The following is a 25167-nucleotide window of genomic DNA, read 5'->3' on the forward strand; positions in this document are numbered from 1 at the left end:
CAAACATACATACATAAAATGTTCTGTATGTCAGTGTAGAAAGCAACATATTACATGAACAAAAAAAATAATTAAGACTGCAGGGTCTTACATGCAATAAAGGCAAGTGTGACAATCACAATAACTAGAAGATCTATAGCAGGTTTATTAAGACATTCAGAAAGACAATTACTTTATAAAACTTCACAAACCTGAGGCCTGAGGTTTTTTTAAATAAGCAAAGGCTTAAATTTTGCTTCATGGAATTTCTATGCATGCACCTTAATCTTTTGGATGGAACTGTATAATGTTATTAAATTACAAGTAATTTATTAAAACTGCAGTTATATTGGAGTCAAGCTGCTAGTCTTTAGATGTAATAATAATAATAATACTAATAATAATAATAATAATAATAATAATATTAAGAAGAAGAAGAAGAAGAAGTACAAGAAGAAGAAGAAGAATTTTTTATAATACCAAAGTTATAATCTATAATTCATTAATAAGTAAGTGCATCTTTCAGTTCAGTTATTCTGCAGTTTTTTTTTCTTTTCAGAATAATCTTTTTTTAGCAACATATAAATCTTGAAAAATCCAGCTCATGTCTTTCTAAATGTGTGCATGTACACATTTAAACCTACATGTTATTCTAGGCCTCCTATGTTTAGTCTTTTAATCATGTAGCATTGTAAAATCCTCTAAAGCACCATAATGCACAACTCTGGATAAGTACATGAAGTGTTTATTTTTCTTATGACCTTAAATGCACTGTACACTGTACTACTCCGGCTCACATTACATTGATTTCCCCAAGGTCCTCGCAAGACATTAAGATATTAATGCAATAGATCTGTGGCTCATCCATTGGGGCATGTGGAGCAGAGCCCAACCATTTCTCTCAGCCGTTCAACAATTGCTGATCTTCATAATGTCCTTAATTACAAATCCTTATATTTTAGACGCTGACATTGAAATACTAAAGACCAGTTTTGAGTGACCAATTATTGTTTAAAAAAGATTGATGGTTCACAGATATAACCTGATGTTCTATTGATCACCTTTGTAGATGTTGAGCAACTGTAAAGCAGCACGCACAGCACTCCACTTAGTATATATATTAGTTATATTAATAACTGCACCTAATGCAACAATTTGCACATCAGAAAGAGTGAGATGAGCTAAATGTTCTTTACAAGTGAGGCAAAGTATTATGTCAGAAATGTTCTTCAGTTAATTATACTATATTGTTTGATTTATATATATATATATATATATATACACATATATATATAAACATATATATACACATACATATAGTGGGACCACTAATGTAAAGACATTTTATATTATATATTATATAAGAGTACAGGTTTAAGCAATTAGCTAATAAGGACAAATTCATACAGACCGGCAAGGACACAGCCTGGAAAACAAAGTCACAGCAGGAAACCGGGTTCAAGAAAGTGCAAATGTTTTGTTAGAAAAGTAATGTAAAGAACAAGGCATCAGTTTGCTCGTTTGGTACAAATGTCACCTATAATCGATGCCTTTCAGTGTGTAACAGTGCGTTTCAGTAAACTAAGTTAATCTATAATTAAACATGAATATGCACATTCAAAACACCATCATCACTAATAGCATAATATGATAACTGTTAGTTAATTAGCTAGGCAGCTACCTAATTGCTAATAATGCACACATTAGTCAACACAAATGGGATATCAATATCATCATTATCATTGCCATTTTCTACTCTTGGGCAAGATTGATACATTGGTTTTGTGATATCACAAGTCATATGTAGCTCTGCCCCTGAACCAGGATTAACAAAACTATTAAGAAATTTAAAACAATAAACTGATTTTTCTTGCACTGCATTTGAGCTTGAGTTGGACTTGTTAACTTTTTAGCCTGCTGCTCCAATAATGTCCCACTGCCTCCAACACACCCAACTCAGCTCCACCCTGCTCTCCATGTCCCTTGCTTCTTCTCCTGTTTTGTCTCGTTCTCTCTCATTAATTTGAAGCCAACGCCCAGCTTCTGCAGTGCTGCAGTCTCTCTGTCTTTCCAAAACACTCCCACTCCTCCTTTTCGCCTTGCCCTTGCTTTTCTGCAGTGATGATGAGGAGGAGGAAGAGAAGGAGGAGGGGTTAGAGGAAGCGAGCAATGGCATTTCATTTCACAGACAGGACTCACAGCAGCACTGCAGCCGCCAGCGGACATACAGACAGACAGACAGACAGACAGACAGATGCATGGATAGATAGACAGGCTGTTACTCAGCATGGCTTTCAATCTCACAGCTCCTACTGGTTGCTTCTTTAAATGTGATTCAGTAAATCATTCCTCTCTTATTGCCTTCAGCCATAACTCCATCACCTGGTAACATACATGAGTAACAAATGCACTGCTGACTCAGCATCTGCATCACTCACTTTAATAGTGCTCTCATATAAACCATCCTTCAGCTGTATGCTCCATTTGTGTGTGTCACAGTTAAGGAGTGTGCCAGGATGCCAATAGCATTAAAAATAAAGGCATCAGGATTACAAATGTATGATGGTTATGGTTCATGGTTAAATGGATTAAATAAAAAGTCCAAAAGACTAATCCATTAACTGAAAATACTACGATGGGGCCAAGTTCCAAACAGAAATTCTGCAGAGCTGCAAAAAAAAAAAAAACCCAGGCATATTATTTTGCCTTGATATCATTGAAAATGCAAGTGTAATAGAAATACAAAAGCTCAGCAGGATAATGCACATACCTCATGCAAATGTGTGCTGTTTCAGAAGATCAATGTGCTTTTGATACACAGAACATATTCTCATGTAATGTAATGCTTGTTCTTAAAAAAATGCACATTGATCAGCGATTAGTGCTCGAGCTGTCCCAGGGCTTGTTCTTGTGAGACACTGTAAGTCAGCTATCAGCAGATTTTCCAGACAGCAGTTCAATACTGCAACACGAACACAAACCTCTCGTTAAGGACAAGGTGTGTATCCATGTTTAAGTGGAGATGTGCACACGTTGGCTGATGATATATAAAAAGAAATGAACCAGGATGATGTTGATAGGTGGTGGTGGTGGTGGTGGTGGTGTTGTGAGGCAGGAAGTGATGAGAAACAAGAGACTCTGCTGTGTGAGACTGATTCAGCGACCAGCCGCTCGTCCATCAGCACTTGATGCAGAGAAAAGCAGAGAGTTTGCATTATTCGTTCTTTCTCTTGACAGGAGAAAAGCTGTGTTACTCAGATCCTAAACCCTCCGGGAGCACTTTGAGAGAACTTCTGAGCCCTTGCCAAATAGCTATTTTTTCTCCAGAGCACTCTGATACCCAGATGTTTTCTGCTGCTCTCATCAAAGACTAACAGCAATCCTGCTACATGCACTATCAGTCAAAAAATGGTCCCCTGCCCATTGAAAGCACTTAATTATCTGTATTTGAAGCACTTCAATTATAGAGACGTTCACACACACACACACACACACACACACACACACACACACACACACACACACACACACACACACACACACACACACACACACACACACACACACACACACACACACACACACACACACACACACACACACACACACACACACACACACACACACAAACATCAGGAGGATGCAGAGTTTCACAGTTCAAGGTTATTGATTTGGCCTAGCACTAAGAGCAACATATAAAGGTTTTTTAATTTGTTGGCTTGCATAAAATATATAAATATATGACTGATCAGCCACATGATTTATTGTATTAGTCATATTAAGTTGAGATATAATCAGAGTAGGTCATCATGTGATCAAAGTGGAAGTTAAAATTAAATATGCATTCACAAAATATATAAAAATAATATAAAAACAGCTAAAATGCTGTAATGTATTGACCTTCAGACGTGCAATAGTCACGTGGGATTCTATAACTAAAGCCCACCAAAAGCCTAATGATTTTCCCCTAACATATAGACCTATGTAATAAATACTATACGGAAGCGTAAGGGTATTATATATAGCGTATGTACTTTGTTGCCATCTAGCGGCTGGATATTGTAATTACTACAATTCCGTTCCTGCTCTTTTCAGTGAGTCTGTTGACTCAGCTTACAAATGGTTCCCAAATGACCCACTGGTATTGGTATTTTTCTAAATCAGACAAATTATTGTGTGACAAATTGTGTGATATTATGAGCTGTTGTTGCTCTTCTTGATTGAAAATGTTTTGAAATCTTACTCTACCTTTTAATACACAAAATAACATTTTATAAAACTTTCAGACATGCCCTGTCTACACTGATGACTCACTCACAAACACAAATCTCACTATTAACACTAATAAATAGCTCAGATGTTGAAAAGATGTAACTACATTGGACGAGGAAAAGAAAATTTAAAAGGAAAAAAAAAGACATTTAAGCCTGCTTTACTAGTCTCAGTAGTAATTTAAAATCAATTGGCTACATTACAATGATAAATTATTGTAATAATTATTATTTTATTATTTATTATTATTATTATTGTTTATTATTGTAAATATAATAAAATACAAAAAACATTAAATATTTTAATAATTTATTTTTGTATATAATAAATTATTATTACAATAATAAATTCTTGTAATAATAACACATTGAATAACAATTACAATGCATTAGAAAAATCACATCAGATAATACTAATTCCAGGAAGGGAATAATATTAGTAAATCCACCAGGAACTTCTTTTATTATTTCATTTTGACCACAAGTTTAGCCACTCATTTCTCCTGGTCCTGCAGGTAGCCGATGTTATAAGCCATTAGAGTTTACACATTCCATTAAATGACCAAATAAGCAGAAACTTTTTAAATCACATTATGGGCCCCAGAAGTGTCTAATGGATTCTCATACATTTTCTTAGCCAAAATCAGAATTACAAAATATAACACACAACCTCTGGGCTCGAAACAGTATTTTTTATTCCTGTTTAAGTACATTTCTTTATAAACGACACTCATCGGTGGGCATTTAGTTATCATGCAGATCAATAATAATGTAGCTTAAAGTGCTATTAAAAATGTTTTGTCCTTTGCTACCATCTAGTGTCAAAATCTTGAAATTGCAGAATGTGTCCTGTAACTCTTATAAAAGGACAATGTCATTTAAAAACCAAAATCTAGGGCGAAAACCTAGTTTTGCAGTTGTGTTTGAGTTTTTGCAAGAGAAAACCTGTTCAACATTCTCCTGGAAATCAACGATCATGCAGTCACTACAGTGAAGTCATTAAAATGATTTGTATCTAACATTTCCAAAGACCTCAAATGGGAAATAGAAGTGACAGCCTTAATCGAGAAAGATCATCAGAGATGACTTTTCCTGAAGAAGCTGTATCTCAGTTTTACAGATCCAGTACTGAGCACATTTTATCATCATCACTGTGCAGTTCAGCTCAGAATACTCCTGTTTAAATACATTAACATTTATAGCATTTGAAAGACACCCTTATCCAGAACAACGTACGTATGATATGTCTGCCTGACATGCTGAGATCTGAACAGAAGCTGTGGTATCTGAGGGCAGAAAGGAGAAGATAAGTTGTGTATCATTGGCATAGCAGTGGTAATAGAACCCGTGTGAAGAAATAACTTCACTAAGAGAGAAAGTATACAGGGAGAAAAAAAGAGGACCAAGTACAGACACATTTACATTTACATTTACAGCATTTGGCAGAAGCCCTTATCCAGAGCGACATACATAAGTGCTTAAATCTCTAACACTGAATACATTAATGCTGGTTCACTAGGTTACATACTTAAGATACCATGAGTTTAAAACATTTGTTCAAAGTAACAATGAAAAAGTGTCAGTTTTTTTTTTTTTTTAATGCAAAAGATAAGGAAAGAAGTGCTAGTTGAAGTGCTTCCTGAATAAGTAGGTCTTTAACCGGCGCTTGAAAATAGCCAGTGACTCGGCTGTCCGGACCTCTATGGGAAGTTCATTCCACCACCTTGGTGCCAGTACAGAGAAGAGTCTTGTAGTATACTTGCCTCTTACCCTGAGAGATGGTGGAACCAGTCGAGCAGTGCTGGTAGATCGGAGGTTACGGGGTGCAGTGCGAGGAATGATGAGGGCTTTGAGGTAAGAGGGGGCTGGTCCATTTTTGGCTTTGTAGGCCAGCATCAGTGTTTTGAACCGGATGCGTGCAGCTACCGGAAGCCAGTGGAGGGATCGCAGTAGCGGGGTGGTATGTGAGAACTTTGGCAGGTTGAAAACAAGCCGGGCAGCTGCATTTTGGATCATTTGCAGAGGACGGATTGCGTTCATAGGTAGACCTGCCAGCAGTGCATTGCAGTAATCCAGTCTAGAAATGACAAGAGACTGAACAAGTACCTGGGCAGTCTGTGTGGACAAAAATGGCCGAATCCTTCTAATGTTGTAGAGAAGAAACCGACATGAGCGAGTCACATTTGCAACATGAGAGGAAAAGGACAGTTGATTGTCCATGGTTACCCCAAGGTTGCGAGCTGTGGCTGAAGGGGAGATCAGATCGTTATGCAAGGATATAGAAAGATCATGACCTGGGGATGAATCACCTGGGATGAACAGCAGTTCAGTTTTGCTAGGATTGAGCTTTAACTGATGAGCAGTCATCCATGATGAAATTTCTGCCAGACATGCTGAGATCCGGTTAGAAGCTGTGGCATCTGAGAGTGGGAAAGAGAAGATAAGTTGTGTATCATCAGCATAGCAGTGGTAAGAGAACCCATGTGATGAAATAACTTCACCAAGAGAGTGAGTATACAGGGAGAAAAGAAGAGGACCAAGTACTGAGCCCTGTGGGACGCCAGTAGAGAGTCTGCGTGGAGCAGATGTCACTCCCCTCCATGTTACTTGATATGAGCGTCCTTCCAGGTAGGAGGCAAACCATTCCCAAGCTGATCCGCAAATCCCAAGACTCTTGAGGGAGGATAAGAGAGTCTTGTGGTTGTCCGTATCAAACGCTGCTGAAAGGTCAAGGAGGATAAGGATGGACACCTGTGGGACACCAGTGGAGAGTCTGCATGGAACAGATGTCACTCCCGTCCATGTTACCTAATACCAGACTGTAGAGAACTATGCACACTGCAGAAATGTTGAACAGCTGTTGATTTAGAAGCAGCATGACATCAGGGCCAAGAAGGGAATCGAGAAAATTTTCACGGACCAAACAAACTGAGGAATGAACTGTTTTAGAAACGCCCCTCAGGTAAACCATACTGCTCAATAGGATCCAGGAAAATCATCAATTTTTTTCTCAACAAGCATTAAATAAGCTAAATTAACTCTGATCACATTGCATTCTTTGTGTAATTCAATTGCATGTGTTTCGTTTTTAATTGTGTATTATACAGAATTTGTGTCTGTTTATCTGAATGTTTACATGTCTGTTTACATAATTTTTTGCATGGATTCTGTCAAGTTAACTTCCTGTGAACGTGTACATTTAGCAAATGTGATGCCAAATCTAATATAACAACGTACTGAATGTATGCATGAACCTGTTTGCAGTGTGTCCATGTGAATACATTTCAGAGATGAAATGACTCATGAGACAAAATATTTATAGGTTGTCTAATGTTTATAGAGGTTACAATAAATTAAAAATAATAATAATAATAAATTAAGAACATACAGTGTGGTCCAAAAGACTGATTCAACTAGTGAATAATAATAATAATAATAATAATAATAATAATAATAATAATAATAATAATAATAATAATAATAATAATAAATTAGAAAAAAATTATAGTGCCAGTATTTGACCACTAGGTGTCGCTGTGTCGTTTGAACCAAGATAACATGCCCGGTTAAATGCGCCGAAGAAGACGGAACTGATTTGATTTCCCAGAATGCTTTGCACTTCCTCTTCCCTTCTGCGGCCCGAGCACGTAAGTGGCCTAAAAATGGCTGTTCTCACAGTACAACATTATCCACTCGATATCTTTATCATCCTGAGCTTTTATGTGTAAATGTGATGCTTGCGTGCGTGTTCGGTGTGACTGTAGTGACGTGGGTCATTATTGTGTGGTGTATTTAGTGATTTATTCGGTGTTTCGGTGCTGCCGCTTTGGTCACTTACACTGAGCAAATGTAGCGTGTAGTAAAGGGCTGTAGTTAATAATAAAGGGCTGTAGTCGTGTATAATGTCGCTGTACTTGTGCATCAACAATCAGAACACGTTGTGGTGTTAATATCAGGTGTAAATGGACACGGGTTTTATGTTCGACTCAGATTATGGTTCATTCTAACCTTCATCCACTTCACTGTACATTAGAGTTAAAAACAAGCCTGGAGCTGTGGCCTGGCTTTAAAAACGTCTTCACTTCTTATGATCCTCAGCTTGTAGTTTGTGTTTCCTGTGTTTAATTTAGTTGAATAACTTGATGTTAGATGAGTTTCTGCTGTCATGGTTCACGACTTTTGAGTTAATTTAGCAGTAAAATAAACGAAGTGAGATTTTTCAGTAAATGACTTCAGTTATGAATCAATGCTCACTGTAATGAAGTTTGTGCCTTTTGGTTTTGTTTACAATCTTGTGAAACGTGGCCATCACAAGAGCATCCTTTAAAATGTTATACAGGTTGCAGTGATGACCAACTTAGGACACCTTTGGAAATAACAATGAAAACAATATATCAGTCTGAGCAACCTTTATGTTTCCAATGTGCTGTTAAAATAATCCTAATTTACCAAACAAATAACTGATTTATTTTGTTCTTTCTACAGACCTGCAGAAATGGTTCGTTACTCGCTCGACCCAGAGAACCCGACTAAGTGTGAGTGCACGTTTTGTCTTTTGTATATTTGTTTAAAAATGACTTAATTTTAATCTAAATCTACATTTTAATCTTTCTTTCTACTGACAGCATGCAAGGCACGGGGCTCCAACCTTCGTGTGCACTTCAAGGTAAGACTTTTAGGGGGATAAAATGTAATATGTAGCACATGTCCAGGCATTGATGCTTTTTGTGTCAAATCGGCATTAATGTAACGTAAATGATACATGAAGTGAACTCTCATCCAGGTATGAATGGTCTTTAAATTTGAGACTTTAAAATAGGGTCAAATTTTGGTGAAACAGAATTGGTTGAGACCTCCTGCTTTAATGTAGTGTTTTTAAAACAATATTTCAGGCCTTGAATTTATATTGAACATATTTAGATTCTTTTTCCCACCAGCTGCAATGACGACTTCTTAGGACACCTTTGGATTAATAATGAAAAGAATTAAACAAATTCTGAGCAGCTGTGTTTCTCTGTAGAATGTCGTTAGTTTTCTGTGTGTGGTTTGACGTGTGGTCTCACTCCTATCCCCCCCAGAACACACGTGAGACGGCTCAGGCCATCAAAGGCATGCACATTCGCAAAGCCACCAAGTACCTGAAGGACGTTGTGGTGAAGCGCCAGTGTGTTCCCTTCCGCCGTTACAACGGGGGTGTTGGCCGCTGTGCCCAGGTACACTGGTGTTTTTTCCCCTTCATCTTTATAGGGTCATAGGCTTGTTATAACATTAAATGCAAGATTGTCATGTCTGTGAAATTGACTACTGTAATGTATACCTCCTGCTGAACTGTGCAGTAAAATAATCGACACATCCATCTGTTAATATATGGCCAGTGTTTGGAGAACTAAGCATTTCTGCTTACTGTCTTTGCTTTATATAATTATGCATTTTATTAGATAAAACTGTGCAGCTGCTAACTGCTGACAAGAATTGCCAAAGTAATAGGAGGTCCTTTGTTATAGCAGACCTGTTTCTGGTACTTAACACTAAACACACTTTTTGTGTGTGTGGATGGGAACCTATCAGTTTGTAGCTATTACAGACTCTAACTTCTTATAACTGTAACTGGTCTGTCTGTAGTCAGGTTGCAATGATGACTATCTTAGGACACCTTTGGAATTAATCATGAAAACAGCTATATTAATCTGAGCAACCTGCAGTGTTTTTGGGAAAAGTTAATGTATGATGTGCAGTTACAAAAACATAAATGCATGTTTTTACTTTTCCTAGGCCAAGCAGCATGACTGGACTCAGGGCCGTTGGCCTAAGAAAAGTGCAGAGTTCCTCCTCCACATGCTGAAGAACGCAGAGAGTAATGCTGAACTGAAGGTAAATTACACACAGGACATTTTCCTAGCAACTTTGATCTTTTGAGGTTAATGCAGGTGTATTCTATTATAAAGATGTACTGTATATCTAGAATATTGTATTCTATTATATCTTGCGTTGTTCCCTTTTGCAGAGCAATTAAATGCACCTGTTACTGTTCTTGAATTAAACCAAGGGGGAGACACTTGGGCAGAGCTGAAAACAGTGCAGATCATTGATTGGTCACACGGTGAATCTGTGACTGCCTTAGGAAACTCTCCTACCCCATTAGTCTGAATCAATGAAAATGACCTTTTAAGTTTGTTTGAAACTTTCGTATGTAAAACCAAAAAGTCAAATGTTGTGTAGGGAGCATGTTTGGCTGCATGTGGAAAACAGAAGTAATTTAATTTATGGTTTTATTTCTTTTTCTTGACTTATTTTTTCAGTAGTGTTTTCTCATCACTGACTTACTCACTCAAAAGTCTCTTAAATCTATCAAGTGAGATCTAGTTGATTACAGACTCAGTGTTTTTGGCCCTCTTCCTTTAGATTTCCATTTAACAATGCTGACTGTCTTGTTCAAAATAGGGCGCTATAAACCTCTGATAATTTCAGAGGTTTATTTTCCTAAAACATTATGGTTTTATAAATAGGGTTGGGAACCGAGAACCGGCTCTTATTCAGAATGCAGTTCCGATGCGATGACTGGCAAAGCGCTGGGAGTGGTCATTTTAAATGGCCATGTCTTACCTCATGAATATTAATTGTTTAGTCATGCAACCAAATTAATGCAGCTTACCACAGAAATCAGTCACGCGTGCTGTACTGAGGTATGCTTTGTGTTAAACATGTCTTTAAAAAAAAAGTCTAAAGTGTGGATTCATTTTCAAATCTACCCCCTCTGAGAGGGTTTTATATACAGCTGGAGATACAATAAGCCAGGAAAGGTCTTGTCTTCTCCCAGAGAAAGCAAACTTTAAGTTTCCTTCAGAAAAAATGATAACTGTTTTGCTAAGTTGTAATCTGGATGTTAAATTTGATGTTGGATTTATTTGAATTGAAACGCTCTGTTTAAAATATTTAGTGATTTAATAAACACAAATGGAATTGTTTAAGTATTGTGCATTATTTTTCACATTTCTTTTATTATGGAATCGGAATCAGAACCGTAAAATTTCTTTTGATACCCAACCCTATTTATAAAAGATTTTTCATTCACGGTCACAGCCACAAGATTTATTTTTATGTAAAATGGACCATGACTGCTAGGTAGAACTGAACCAGATCCTTCTATACTGTCTAATTAAAATTATTAATCTAAAAGGAATAACTTTTAATGTTTTTATGATGAATATTTAAAGCTGATCTTTGGCTCTTCTCTCCCAGGGTTTGGATGTGGACTCTCTGGTGATTGAGCATATTCAGGTGAACAAGGCCCCTAAGATGCGCAGGCGTACCTACCGTGCCCACGGACGCATCAACCCTTACATGAGCTCCCCCTGCCACATTGAGATGATCCTCACTGAAAAGGAGCAGATTGTTCCCAAACCAGAGGAGGAGGTCTCTCAGAAGAAAAAGGTAATTGTTTAGGCTTTTGTTTCTTTATGTTGGGCTGCAATGATGACTTCTTAGGACACCTTTGGATTAATGATGAAAAGAATCTCATTTTCCTGAGCAGCCTGCTACTCTAGTTATATTGCCATGACAATAAAAACACAAATACTGGTGGTGCTCTCTTTTTGGAAATTGTTTAACTGGCCTCTGTTTAACATTGTTTATAGGTTTCCCAGAAGAAGCTGAAGAAGCAGAAACTCATGGCTCAATGTCAATAAATTCCATCGTTTGAACTACAGTGGTCTCTTTTTATTGAGTTTTGCACACTTATATAATAGAAGGTCTTGTACACAGCAAAACAATAGCTGTTTTATCCAGTTGCACTTATACTCTTACATAAGCAAATGGAATAAATTTGCCACTTCTCATAATTAGGCTAAATAATGACTATTTCTTGTGCAAATGCATTTTCCTTGCTGTAAGCTATATATATAAAAAACAAAGGCTCGTGAGAAATTAAGTTGAAATTTCAACATTTTAAGCATGTGTATTTAAAAGGGACACTTGTGTAATCACCTTGCATATGCAGATGTTGCAGTTATTACTCTAAAATCATCTGTTATGAACAAAAAAGATGCTGTACTTTATTGTAAATTAAGAGATGAAAAAAGTTACTATAATACAAATGACTCAAACTTGTAGTTATCGCAAATGTTCAATATTTAACTAACGGTGTCCAAACGGTGTTAATGTTTCTGTATTTCTGCCACTATGGCATTTTGGCTCTGTTTTGGAGATGTTAGCATATCTCTAAATGCTATAGTGGCACTTTATGTATGTATGCCATTTCTATGCTGTCAGGGATATCTAATGGTTGGTAACAAAAATAAATCTAATCTGTAACATTTTATTAATGTACTATCATTAAATATCGTATACAGTACATTTCTTCTGCCATTCTCTGCTCTGCTTAAGTCCTCTCTACTTCTAAGGCTTTTTGGCCCTTAAGAGCTCTTTTAAGGGTTAAGATGCTTTATGAATAACTTTACTAGGATCTTGTGTTAAGGTGAAACGCCCACATTTCTAAGAATTAGGAGCAAATCTTTGCCTTATGAATTTTCATGAATACTTGCTCACAACAGCATTTCTTTCACCGTCTTGTATATTGGGACACAAATGGTTCTCTCACTAGGAGGCGGTGTAGTGGTGAAAATGAGCCGGATCTAATAGCAATGTTTCGGTTCAGTTCTGCTGGATCACCGCAAGGTGTCGTTAAAGTTTTCAGAGTCTAAAGGGTCTATCATTTTTTTCTCTATGCTCTATATAAAGGTACTAATTTATAGCTTCCTCACTTTAATAAAATGAATATATAATGGGGAGGATGAACCCTTAATGTAGGGATGGACCGGTATATGGTTTTCTAATTTGCCATTTAAGGTAAATTATATATCAGAAATATTGCAATACAGACTTTATGATGTATTGCTTTCTGTTGGTCTATTTGTTCCAAATAAAATAAGTACTGTATATTTTATATTTGTCATACAAAATTGTCATAAATTGTGCTAGTAATTATAAGCATTTAGGAAATAACTGTCGTGTCATAAAACCTGAAACGACTTTGTCTATTGCACCGTGCTGTAGATTAATCTTTGTTTTCTGTAGAATGAAAGATAACAGCCTGCCTATAGACATGTACTTTTATTATCCATGGCACCGTTTGGTTAATAATAAAAAAAAAATTTGATCGGGCTTCTAATACTTTACAGATCCTAAAATTATTCCCAAACAGGATACAGACAAAACCGTCTGAAAATAAAAATCACAATTATAAAACTTTGTTGATTTTTTTCGACACATAATCCAGTTAATCTGAGACTAATGTAAAATATTTAATATAATACGAACACCAAATGTTAATGTAGGGATGTAGTTTTTATATTTGTTCCAGCGATTTTGGATTTTAATGTTCATCTATCTATCTATTATTTATTTTATTTCAGAATATTATTTATGTAATTTTATTTTACATATAACGTTTACACCAAAATAACCACTGTTGGATCCTGACACTTGTTACTCACTTTCCTCATAACTTTCCCATACTATACAGTGTATTCACCCATGGCCTTTCAAAGCTGCTACTGTTTTCTTTCGATATAAATGTTTCCGCCTGTATATTTCTTTATATGCAGTCAACCGATGAAACACATGTTCATCACTACAAGTCAGGACTGAATATTAACCTTTTTGGAGAAATCTCTCTCTCTCTCTCTCTCTCTCTCTCTCTCTCTCTATATATATATATATATATATATATATATATATATATATATATATATATATATATATATATATATATATATACACACACACACACACACACACAAATATAGATAAATTATGTCTCGAACGAGGGGAATGATTCTTAGAATTATAAACCTTTTTTTAACCTTTATACAAACAAACTTTTTCCATATTGAACATAGCTAGGAAATATTGCCAGTGCATTTTATTTATTTATTTATTTTTTACTTTAAATGATTGATCAGCTTTGACCGTGTAACAGCCGTGTGTTGGTAAAAACACGTGCAATTACTAAACAATTACGCCTTTTTGTTAAGTGGAAAATAAACCTGAATAATTCGAAATGAATATAAATATGAACGCAGACGTGGACCATTCAACCTGTACTGACAGTCATGGTGATGTCCTGTTGTTTAGAAAAATAGAACTCCAATGAACTAGGTTAGTTTTTGTCCATTTTTAAGTACATACGCATTTAATACCGAGTGGCAGCTCTTTTAATGTGCAAATTTAAAGCGGTGACAGAGAGCGCCAATGAAAACAGACTCCTAAATTCAGTCCGGCACTTTTTTCTGTCTGTGACAATCATGACGTCACAGTAGGTTTTAGCCAATCACAGCGGGGGACGAGTCCTTCTACTTTCTAAGTGACACGCTCAAAGTTTGGAGTTTTTCAGCAAAAGGACAGCAGGTCGATGAAAATGTTTTATTATCTTCCAGGTCTTCATATGTGAACTACCGATAAAGACTGCCATTTTATTTATAGAAGATTTCAAAACAACACTGAATAGCAGCCTATAGCTGTCGAGGTGAACTGTCTTTCTTTCTGTCTTCCTCTTTATTCTAAGACAATGCCAAAGCTTGGACATTTGCAATGATTTTAACTCAGCGATTGGGTTTCGCCTGGGAGGAGATGGCTATAACGCGGCAGTCTGATTAATTCGGAATTTTAAACGAGAAAAGAAAATCCAGCATTAAGCCTATTTTTGTTAATGAAATGGTTTTTATGCGCTGTTTTGCAAATTTCATGCACTTTGATGCAGAATAACCTGCACTTTTTGTCCTGTGGGCGCTTTTATGCACATTAAATAGTCTATTTCTTTCTTTTTTTAAAATCCGTTTTTACAGCTCTTCGCGTAATTGCGCATTTTCTAACATTTTGAGCTGTATTTGCTCGGTTATGTTAGCTGTGGGGCAAATGGACGGACCTCGTCAGGGCGCTTTTCTCCTCAACACCTCGCCTTTATCTGCTCTGCACAGCATGACCGAAATGAAGACGCCTCTGTACCCTGCTTACCCGTTACCGTCTACCGGCCCGGCGTCGTCTACCTCCCCTACCTCGACCTCTCCCAACCCGGGCGGGGTCCCGGTGTCTTCCCCGGGGATCAAAACATCAACTGCTGTACTCTCGGCTCTCGGATCCCAGCAGTGCGGGACTTCAGCCACCCCACATGGGATAAACGACATCCTCAGTCGGCCGTCGGTGCTGTCTTCTGGAGCAGCGACATCTCCAGCTGGTCTGCTGTCTGGTCTGCCCCGCTTCAGCAGCCTAAGTCCACCTCCTCCTCCGGGGCTTTACTTCAGCCCGAGCGCAGCTGCCGTGGCCGTAGCCCGTTACCCCAAACCTCTAGCCGAACTGCCCGGCCGAACCCCTATATTCTGGCCGGGAGTGGTGCAAAGCCCGCACTGGAGAGATGCCAGATTTGCGTGTTCGCCTCGTAAGTGCATTCCCTTTTTATTTCTTTTTGTTCCTTTTGTACTTTACTCCGCACACTGTGCATATAATTTACCGATGCACATCACAATTCTGTGTTAAATCAGCATATGAAAAAACAAACACTGTTTTTAACATTAGGGATTTGCTTTCTTCTTCTTCAGTTCCTCTGATCTTGAGCTCATTGTTCATTTAGTTCGTATGTGATTTTTTTAATTTTGTCTTGTCGGGGTTAAACACTGTATGCATTTGTCAATTTAATGCTATGAAGCGTGGCGTACTCAGTTTTTACTGGTAATTATGGACATAGATAATGTCTATAGTTAAGTCCTGAATTGAAATAAAAGAACTCTGTTATGTGGAATTTAATAGTAAAGGTGTTCATTTATAAAGGTTTATGAGGGTTATTTCTATGGAAATATAACCGTAAATAAAATGCAGTTAATTTGTTATTCTTAGATCAGAACTCAGTGCTGCTGGATAAGGACGGAAAGAGGAAACACACAAGACCGACGTTTTCCGGGCAGCAAATTTTCGCGCTGGAAAAGACTTTTGAACAGACCAAGTATTTAGCAGGACCAGAGAGAGCGCGTCTGGCTTATTCCCTTGGCATGACAGAGAGCCAGGTGAAGGTGAGACTTACACACTCACACAGTAAAAAGTGTCTGAAACTAATAGCACACTATAAAAACACAGCAGACAAAAATGAGCATTTTATACCGAGGGTTTATAAAGTGGTACTTTGGTCAATATACACAGCAACATCATTAGTGTTGAATTAGTGTTTGATCATTTTAATCAACATTGGCGTTTAATCTAACATTGGAATAGTTCTATAATAATAATAATAATAATAATAATAATAATAATAATAATAATAATAATAATAATAATAAAATAAATAAACAACTAAAAAATAATAATAACCACCAAAACTACTACCACTACTACTACTACTACTACTACTACTACTACTACTACTACTACTACTACTACTAATTATTATTATTATTATTATTATTATTATTATTATTATTATTATTATTATAACAGCAATGATATAGGCCCATTTGACTAGAATAATTTGTCTGACTATATAAGTGGAATTATATATAAATTATATATAATTGCTCATTTTTTCGCATAAAATTGTTTTTTAAAAAATTGCATTGTATTAAAAAATTTATTTAAATGTATTTAAAAAAATGTATTAATAAATTAAGCCTCACCGACCCAGTTTCTAGTTAAGTATTATTAGTTATTAGTAAATAAACAAAAATAATTTTAATGTCGCAAAATCAAGTAATAGGCGATATCGGCGATATTGAACTCCTAAATTTGTAACTATTTTGTTAACTGTATAACTATTTATTATAATATTCAGTAGTATTTGGCTAAATTAAAGCATTTTCATTGTAGGTCTGGTTTCAAAACCGGAGAACGAAGTGGCGGAAGCGGCACGCGGCTGAAATGGCTTCGGCCAAGAAGAAACAAGACTCAGAGACTGAACGTCTAAAAGGTGCGTCGGAAAACGAAGACGATGACGACGATTATAACAAGCCTTTAGACCCAAACTCGGACGACGAGAAAATTACGCAACTGCTGAAGAAACACAAACCGAACCCCGGTCTCATAATTCACGCAGGGGACACCGACAGTTCGTAAAGAACCCCGCAGGAGCTCTTGTGCAGCATCACACTAAGTAACTGCGTGTTTTCATTCAGTTGTGAAATGTCTGTGAGCGTGATTTCACGAGGAAAGAGGATGCAAATAATCTCATGCACTGCCGGAGGAACTGAGCGCATCACACACACCCTGCAAGCGGACCTTTATGTAAAACAACAGCGTGAGTTGTATTGAATAGAAATTATATTACTGTGAATATTTATGTGTAAAATATCTTTTTTTTTTGTATAGTAAACGATATAGGCTTCTTTTTCTAATCTCTATTATGTTCTTTTTGCATCCTCACACCGGAATAAGCGCTTCTCATTTTCACTTTAACACTTCTTTGTCTTATCCTCCCTAAAGAACACTAAGCCCCCCCCACTCTCTCTCTCTCTCTCTCTCTCTCTCTCTCTCTCTCTCTCTCTCTCTCTCTCTCTCTCTCTCTCTCTCACACACACACACACACTCACACTCACACACACACACACACTCACACTCACACACACACACACACACACACACACACACACACACACACACACACACACACACACACACACACACACACACACACAGCATTTCAATTTAAAACCAATGTAAGGTCTATTACTGCTTCAGCTGGACCAAGACAGCTGACGGTCAGTTTTGCAGTTTAAGTTTGATCAAGTCCTGACTGTAAATATTCAACACGATTTAACAATGAAATTATATTTGTAAAATAACCCTAGTGTTTGTCTCACAATAATAGTATGTTCCCTTTTTTTCACACTTAATTTATAAAATTTTACGTTTGTAACGGTGTTGGATGCGGGAAATGCGCTTTGCATATTCGTGTGATATTGCACTTTTATTTAATAAAAAGTGAATATTATTATTATGAACCTTGATTTATTTGTTAATATGGTCAATTCTTTTTATTTGCATATATGTTTCCAGAAATGCTTTCAACTTTTAAATATAATCACTAAAGTCTCAACACATGATTAGAAAGCTTATTTAAAACCATACATTCATTATGTCCGTATTTAAGATTAATTAGAATCAATAATACTAAAGCTTTAATGATCAATGTGAAATGACTATTGTAACTCTCGCTAATAACATGGACGACAGAGAAATAGCTCTCTGAAATCTTAGTTTTGATAACAAACAAACCGAAATCAGAATCTCTCAATACGGGATTACGGGATGTTTGGAGAAATTAGAATCTCTCTCTCTCTCTCTCTCTCTCTCTGTGTGTGTGTGTGTGTGTGTGTGTGTGTGTGTGTGTGTGTGTGTGTGTGTGTGTGTGTGTGTGTGTGTGTGTGTGTGTGTGTGTGTGTGTGTGTGTCTTTTTTTTTTTTGCGTGTTCTTCGAAAATTGTAAACCAGTCATCCGGTTTATTAAGAAATAGATTTCAGCGAGTGAAAAAGATGCAGAACTTTCTGCTAAAGGAAACCAGTGTTAGTTACAAATATTTGTGTTGTAAAAATTAATTTAGGAAGTTAAATACTTTTAGCTTGAATGGGTTGTAAGTTCCACTCTCACATGATCGAATGAAAAGTACTGAACCTTTCCTCTGCAATGAAATACTTCATATTTCTTATTGTTTTTTTTAGCTGTCATTGTAAGGCATGTGTTTGATTTTAAATGAGCTAACTGATTCGAATACATATCAGTTATCTTAACGTAGAACCATAGATTTAACGGTGCCAAGATACCATTTACAGTGTCCTGATTAGTGTTTACTGGGTGTGCTAAGATAACACAGGATACTACATCAAACCTAATGTATGAATATGAGATTTTATTTTATAGGTAGTATTTTCACTTCTTTTTACATATTTAAACATGGTAGGTCAAAACCAGCTACATAATTAAACACTCACAGAAACTACAGTTTAGCTTTAGCAGTAATACATTATCAATATTTGTTCCATTACCTGTTTACAGCTTTTTAATCTGTCTGTTTTGCTTATTTGGTTTAGGTCCAAATGATCATTTAAATTTATTATCTCTGGTTTCTTTCTGTATTTTGAAACGAACAAAACACTCATTTTTTATTTGTACATCTATGTTTTAACTATCCAGTTTCTGTAGTGTTTAAGTTATAGATAAATATAATTTGATGCTGCCTGAATGTAATGATTTTCTCCAAAGTGTTAAAATTATAATGACTGTCCTTATTTGGCTACACGTGTTGGCCAATGACCCAATTTCAATAAGGTATCAAACGACATTGAGTGAGTAGTTAATGAACTCTTATCTGTGATAATTAATCTTTGATTGCTTCAAACTCTAATATCTATATTAGCATGCTCATTAACATTGGAGCTGTGACTGGAGCACATGCTGTTAGTGTGCTGATGGGGAGATATCATCGCTGCTTAACCTCACATAATCACTACTGCCAATGGTGTTTGTATGGAATTATAGTAAATCAGAAAATACTATTTATGCATTTCTGCAGCAAATGTTTGAAATCACACTTTCACTTGTCATTTTCTCTTATTCTCTTATCTCTCTATTTTCAACCTAATGAGCACCTTAATTAGCATTAGTCATTCTGGTGCACTTAGTGAAGATTTCACTTGGGTCTGGATGCTTTTCTATTTGTCATTCTATATCACATGCTGCTTTGCAATTTCTGTTGAACACTTTTGCTAGAATCTCAGCTAACGTTGAATCCACGGGGCTTAACTGGATTCCTGGCACAAATTTTAGACTCTTTTAGAATCTTGTGTATGTGCATCCTCTGAGAGAGGATGACGTCTTGAATAACCGTGGATGTTTTCACGCTTCCACTCCTATAATGTTTGTTTGAGCATTAGTTTGAGCATTTTTCTATGCTCATGCTTTAGTTCCTGGATAATAAGGGTAACATCTCTAGTATAAAGAGGTTAGACCATATAGCCGACAACGCCTAGTGTATATAATTGAATATAGTGCAGTATGTGTGTGTGTTTTTTTTAAAGGTTTTCTGAAAGGTGAACTGGATAATCTTAAAGAAAATATATCGGAAAATGCAAAGGCCACAGCTGCTTGACTGCTGTTTAGTTACAATCCGGTTTTCTAATGATTTTTCCTGTATTATAAATTTGTACTAACACCTTCTGCTGCATTTAAACGCATTCTCAATTCAATACAGTAAATATTTTTTGTCCTAATGTATACTAGTTAATAACTTACTATTTTAGAAAATGCTTTCAGTTTAAAACTCTATAGCAGTTTCATCGTCAATCCGGCTCCTGTTGGTTCGTATATTTTAATTTAATCCGAATTTAATTTGATGCGTAAGTGAAGCGCGCATGCGCACAAGGCGTTTCGACAGGACAATTTATCAGAACACAGGGACGAAGATGCCTCAGCGTGAACCAGGTGTGATGAGGATGTGAACACGGCTTACACACCTTTGGGACTGGCGCTAGCATCTGCTGGGTGCCTGCGCCGTCATGGTGCTGCAGATGGCCATGTGATGGCCAGGGTCAGCTTCTCTCTCCCATAACACACTTGTTGGACGTGAGGTTAATTAGTCGAAAAATAGCCTAACTGCTCTGCCTTCCGTCCCTTCAAGCCACATAACAACTCGCATCTTGCATATTTATCGCATATTTTTGTGGATCGTGTCCGTGCGCGCGCGCCAATAGCAGTATTAATTACGATGCAGGTAAGATCAATGGAGAAATGGTTTGAGACATTGAAGCAGCACCTTGCTTACTCTGAAGATGACCATAAATCAGCTGCAGGCCTGTTCTCACATTTATTTCCTCGGCACTTCTCTGAGATATCGTTTGGCATTTAGTGAAGCGGCTAATGTGTGTGTTTGGGATAAAGAGGCCATTGATGTGCTCTCAGTCGAACGTGTACTACAAGAGATTACACAAGGCTATGTGTCACAGGAGGCCACAGAGCCAGCAAATGAATCCTGGCTTACTACATATGCCTCCAGCCTTATCTCCTTCACACCCGTTTGCAGGATTCTGATAAAGAGCGCCTGGGGATCCTCTATTACTAAAACCTCGCCAGCCATATCAGGGAAGAAATGTTTCCCCAGAAGTCCGATTCTTCTCAATTTCTCATTCTCATACTCCGTTTCAGCTTCAGGTGGTTTGGCTCACATCACTGAAGGGGGACGACTATGTCTCAAATTACGCACGATACACTGTATGTTCTCGAACGTTTGTAAGGCAGCAGGGTTGCCATGTATGCGCGAAAAAACTAACCCAAAAATCAAGTTGTTAAAATCAACATAGATGTACATCTTTATGCAAAACATTTATACTAAAGTTAGTGTTGACACGACCAAGAGACGCATTCATGAAGGAATGACCTCCTGTTGTCGCTGATGCATGTAATAGAGTTTTTGAAAAATATATGGATATGATAAATATAATTTATGAAAAATAACCAAGCGACAAATAAACACACAGTTTCATAGGAAAACAAACCCTAAAATTCCGAACTACAGAACCAGAGTTAAACTCAGAATTAAACCTAAAATATTAAAAGTCAATCAAATATAAATCCTGCCTACGTTTTTTGTTTGTAACTGTTTGTAATAATATGAATCCAAAGCCGCTGAAAAAAAGCTTCATTATGCCACATCATGTCAGAAAAATAATTAAAACGGTTGATTTATGCTGATTAATTTTCTATAACAGCAGCTTTTACAGAAGTGATAGGTGCAAATCACAGCTTTTCATTATTTTGCTTGTTATCATTTCTCAGTAACATCTCATCCAGTAGGACTTGTATGAAATATGCTCCATCTGTGTAATGAGTACAACTGTTGACATGGTGAAGTATTCTTTCCAAAGACATTTATTTCAAATTTATTTCAAAGGAGTCTCCAGTGTCAGTGTCATTTCCCAACATGGGAAAGTTTTTTAGAACAGATTAGTTTACAATTTGTGGTTTGCTTTTATCATGACTAGTTGCAAACTGTGTTCATTCAAAAGAGAGAAAAGAGACACACTGCCTGGAAACAGGAACACACTGCCTGGAAACATCTAGTTGCTATATCATTAGTGATAACAGGTGCTGTTCCATAATTTACCTATAAATGAGCAATTTGATGTGTATATCTTTGGGGAATTGCTGTGGTGTATGAGGATTTAAATTTTCCATAAAGTACAGTTATAAATAATGAACTTTTCGGTGTGATGTCCGCAGAGAAAAGTTCATTATTTTCTCATTGTTGAATATTGTCCTACAACAGCATGCATTGTTATCATTTCTTCCTTACTCATTCTGTCTTGTTTAAACAAATATGCAACTATTCATTACATAGTTTTCAGACTAATCATAAGAGTGATACATGCAAATTGAGGAAAAAAAATTATTACTTTTTTATTATAGATTTTTTTAATTTATTACTTTTTTTTATAGATTTTTTATTTCTTTATCAGTTGTTTCTCTTATTACTGTCAGACCTCTTTTTAAAAAAAAAAAAAAACCCACAAATTTAAGTCACATTTAAAGCACACTGAAGTCTTCATAATGTGCCTAAAAAATACATTCAATTAAAAACTATTGCTTGATAAACACTTAAGGATCAGTGCCACAAGTTTGCCAGTCTTTAAAGAGACTGGCAAATGATCATTTTCCCCTCAGTGCCATATTTAATCTTTTTTTTTTTTTTTTTTTTTTTTTTGCTAATTGCATTCTCTGACTAAATTAGTGGAATTAGTAGAATAAATTTCCGTTGTGAACACAATTCCTTTAAGAAATTTGATTTTGAATTATATTAAATATTATTCACACTTGGAAGCAATGAAATGTGAATGATCGAAATCAATGACCGTGTTTAGCTAAAACAACAAATGACAGTCATTAAAATAGCTTAAAAAATGTAAAAAAAAAATACTGCTAAAATAGCAGTAAAGACTGTTATTAATAAAAATTTAAAGATGAAAATTAGCAACTTTATACCACCACTGACCAATTTTCTACTTTTTTTGCTTTGCTTTTAATTATTTATACACGCTTATACACAGCATGCACTTTTTGTATAAAGAATGTAATGTGTTTGTCCCTGAGGTTTTAAACAATAATGAGCATGAGCAAAATCTGTATGAACTTAATTAAAGACTGCTCACCTAATCTGTTAAGCAAATGAATGAGTTGGTTAATCATTTGTGTACGCAGCAGGTCGTGGGGAGCCAGCAATGTGGGTAGAAATGGAGGTAAGGTTGAGATGCAGGTGATGAGGTTGTCAATCACAAGGGCTGGTGTGTGTGTGTGTGTGTGTGTGTGTGTGTGTGTGTGTGTGTGTGTGTGTGTGTGTGTGTGTGTGTGTGTGTGTGTGTGTGTGTGTGTGTGTGTGTGTGTGTGTGTGATTGGTCTATGGGGAATTTTGCAGTGACGTCTGAGGCTCTTATCTCTGTAGGCTGATGCTTGGGGCACCCATGGTGGGATGAACATGCTGTGCTGTTTATAATCTCTCCTAATCTTCTCTAATGATACTCTCTTACCCTGTCAGGGTGAACACTCCTAGTGGCTTACAAACAGATCTAGATGCACAATACAATTGTGGTAAATAACCAAAGATAAGAATGAACAAAGTCATGTGTTGTATATTAGTTTTTTGTGGCGTAAAAGGTAAGAGTTTGACTTAGATCAGGCTCATGATATAGCATTTATTTCAGCCAAATATTGGCTTAAAATTATAGAACCTTTTTCTTGGTTTTGGTCAAAGGTCTTCTGAAAGCTAGTGCAAACCTGCTTCTAACAATGACCAGAGATGCATTAATCTGGATTTAAAATATTTACAATTAGTCTCATGGATTTTGATGGATAGTATGGTTTTATGAAGTTAACAGTCTCAATCAGCATAGTTAATTCCATTTTAGCAGCAAAATTCAATGAATACAAATATTATAGAGAGTCTTACCCCAAATGTAGACAGACAAAACTTGTTTGCTCTCTAGTGAATGTGACTATCTAGCACTCTGTATCACTTATCGTGTAAATAGCCAGTGCTTCATTAAAGTCAGCTAGACAATATGATCTAGGAAACAACGAGACTTTCTGGCATCTTTAAACAAAATAATACAAAACCACACGGAACACTGAGATGCTAAGATACTTTCAGCAAAATGTTTCAGGAGCCTGACTACTGGTCTACGTATAGGCCAAGGTGAATCTACTATATATATATTTTGTATATATATGTTTTGGCTGATCGTCCTAATTTGCATTTAAAGATAAAAACCTCTATTTTGTTAAGCAGTGAAATGATAAAATTTGGATCAGTGCATCACTTACTTGAGATCATTTAGAGGTTGCAGAGGATCAGGTTGGAGAAATAATGACAAAATGAGCATCTTTGGTGGAAGGCTGTGACCATGTAAAAAAAAACTGCTCTCACTGTACCCAACCTTTTGTTAGGAATTTTATTAACAACAGCCATGCTAAAATAACCTGTTAACATGTATCAGAGTGCAGCAATAATAACCTCCTCAATCATATTTTAAAAGTCACGTCAAGGCGGCCCCATATAATTCATCTCTATGCAAATACATCAGTGTCAGCCCATTAGTTTATTGCCTAAAGGGGGGGTTTTATTAAAACACATTCTTGTCTCCTCTGTTTTTTTATTCGGGACCATTAAAGCACAAGTTCTATCGGCTAAGAATTATAGCAACTATTAGAGTAACATATGGACAGCATGCACTCTGAAAATAAAAACCAACAGATAAAGTGGCAGGGTCATGGCGGGGTGCACACACTTAGGAAAATGGCAGTAGAGTAATAGATTTGTCTGTGGCTTGCCATAGAGGCATGGCCTGCCACCCAAATCAAAGCCTTATTATACATTCATTTAGGCCTGTAGTGCATGGCA

The 25167-nt window shown here is 36.5% G+C and overlaps 2 protein-coding genes and 4 non-coding genes across 9 annotated transcripts; all 6 read left to right on the top strand.

Annotated features, from left to right (window-relative positions):
• Positions 1–7830: 7830 nt before the first annotated feature.
• rpl17 (ribosomal protein L17) lies at positions 7831–11955 on the top strand. The gene is made up of 7 exons (XM_027140063.2): positions 7831–7897; positions 8736–8785; positions 8876–8916; positions 9329–9463; positions 10023–10121; positions 11490–11681; positions 11885–11955. The coding sequence occupies exons 2-7, from the start codon at positions 8746–8748 to the stop codon at positions 11933–11935; spliced, it is 558 nt and encodes a 185-aa protein (XP_026995864.1). The 5' UTR covers positions 7831–7897; positions 8736–8745; the 3' UTR covers positions 11936–11955.
• Positions 8591–8658, top strand: LOC113638700. The gene has a single exon (XR_003439652.1). It is a non-coding gene; the product is annotated as a small nucleolar RNA SNORD58 (small nucleolar RNA).
• Positions 9188–9255, top strand: LOC113638702. Its single transcript, XR_003439654.1, has one exon. It is a non-coding gene; the product is annotated as a small nucleolar RNA SNORD58 (small nucleolar RNA).
• On the top strand, positions 9878–9946 carry LOC113638699. Its single transcript, XR_003439651.1, has one exon. It is a non-coding gene; the product is annotated as a small nucleolar RNA SNORD58 (small nucleolar RNA).
• LOC113638701 lies at positions 11716–11782 on the top strand. Its single transcript, XR_003439653.1, has one exon. It is a non-coding gene; the product is annotated as a small nucleolar RNA SNORD58 (small nucleolar RNA).
• A 2332-nt stretch (positions 11956–14287) lies between the features above and the next one.
• On the top strand, positions 14288–17718 carry nkx6.1 (NK6 homeobox 1). 4 transcript variants are annotated; one of them, XM_047805771.1, is made up of 4 exons: positions 14288–14405; positions 15224–15681; positions 16137–16309; positions 17097–17718. In XM_047805771.1, exons 2-4 carry the CDS (start codon positions 15225–15227, stop codon positions 17340–17342), a joined length of 876 nt encoding a protein of 291 aa, XP_047661727.1. In that variant the 5' UTR covers positions 14288–14405; position 15224; the 3' UTR covers positions 17343–17718. The 4 variants fall into 4 exon arrangements, with proteins under 4 accessions (XP_047661727.1, XP_047661724.1, XP_047661726.1 ...); XM_047805768.1 differs by lacking the exon at positions 14288–14405 and adding an exon at positions 14413–14772 and having other exon boundaries at positions 15092–15681; XM_047805770.1 differs by lacking the exon at positions 14288–14405 and adding an exon at positions 14413–14772.
• The last annotated feature ends 7449 nt before the right edge of the window (positions 17719–25167 follow it).

The sequence above is a fragment of the Tachysurus fulvidraco genome, chromosome 21, assembly GCF_022655615.1.
Source record: "Tachysurus fulvidraco isolate hzauxx_2018 chromosome 21, HZAU_PFXX_2.0, whole genome shotgun sequence".
Taxonomy (NCBI): domain Eukaryota; kingdom Metazoa; phylum Chordata; class Actinopteri; order Siluriformes; family Bagridae; genus Tachysurus; species Tachysurus fulvidraco.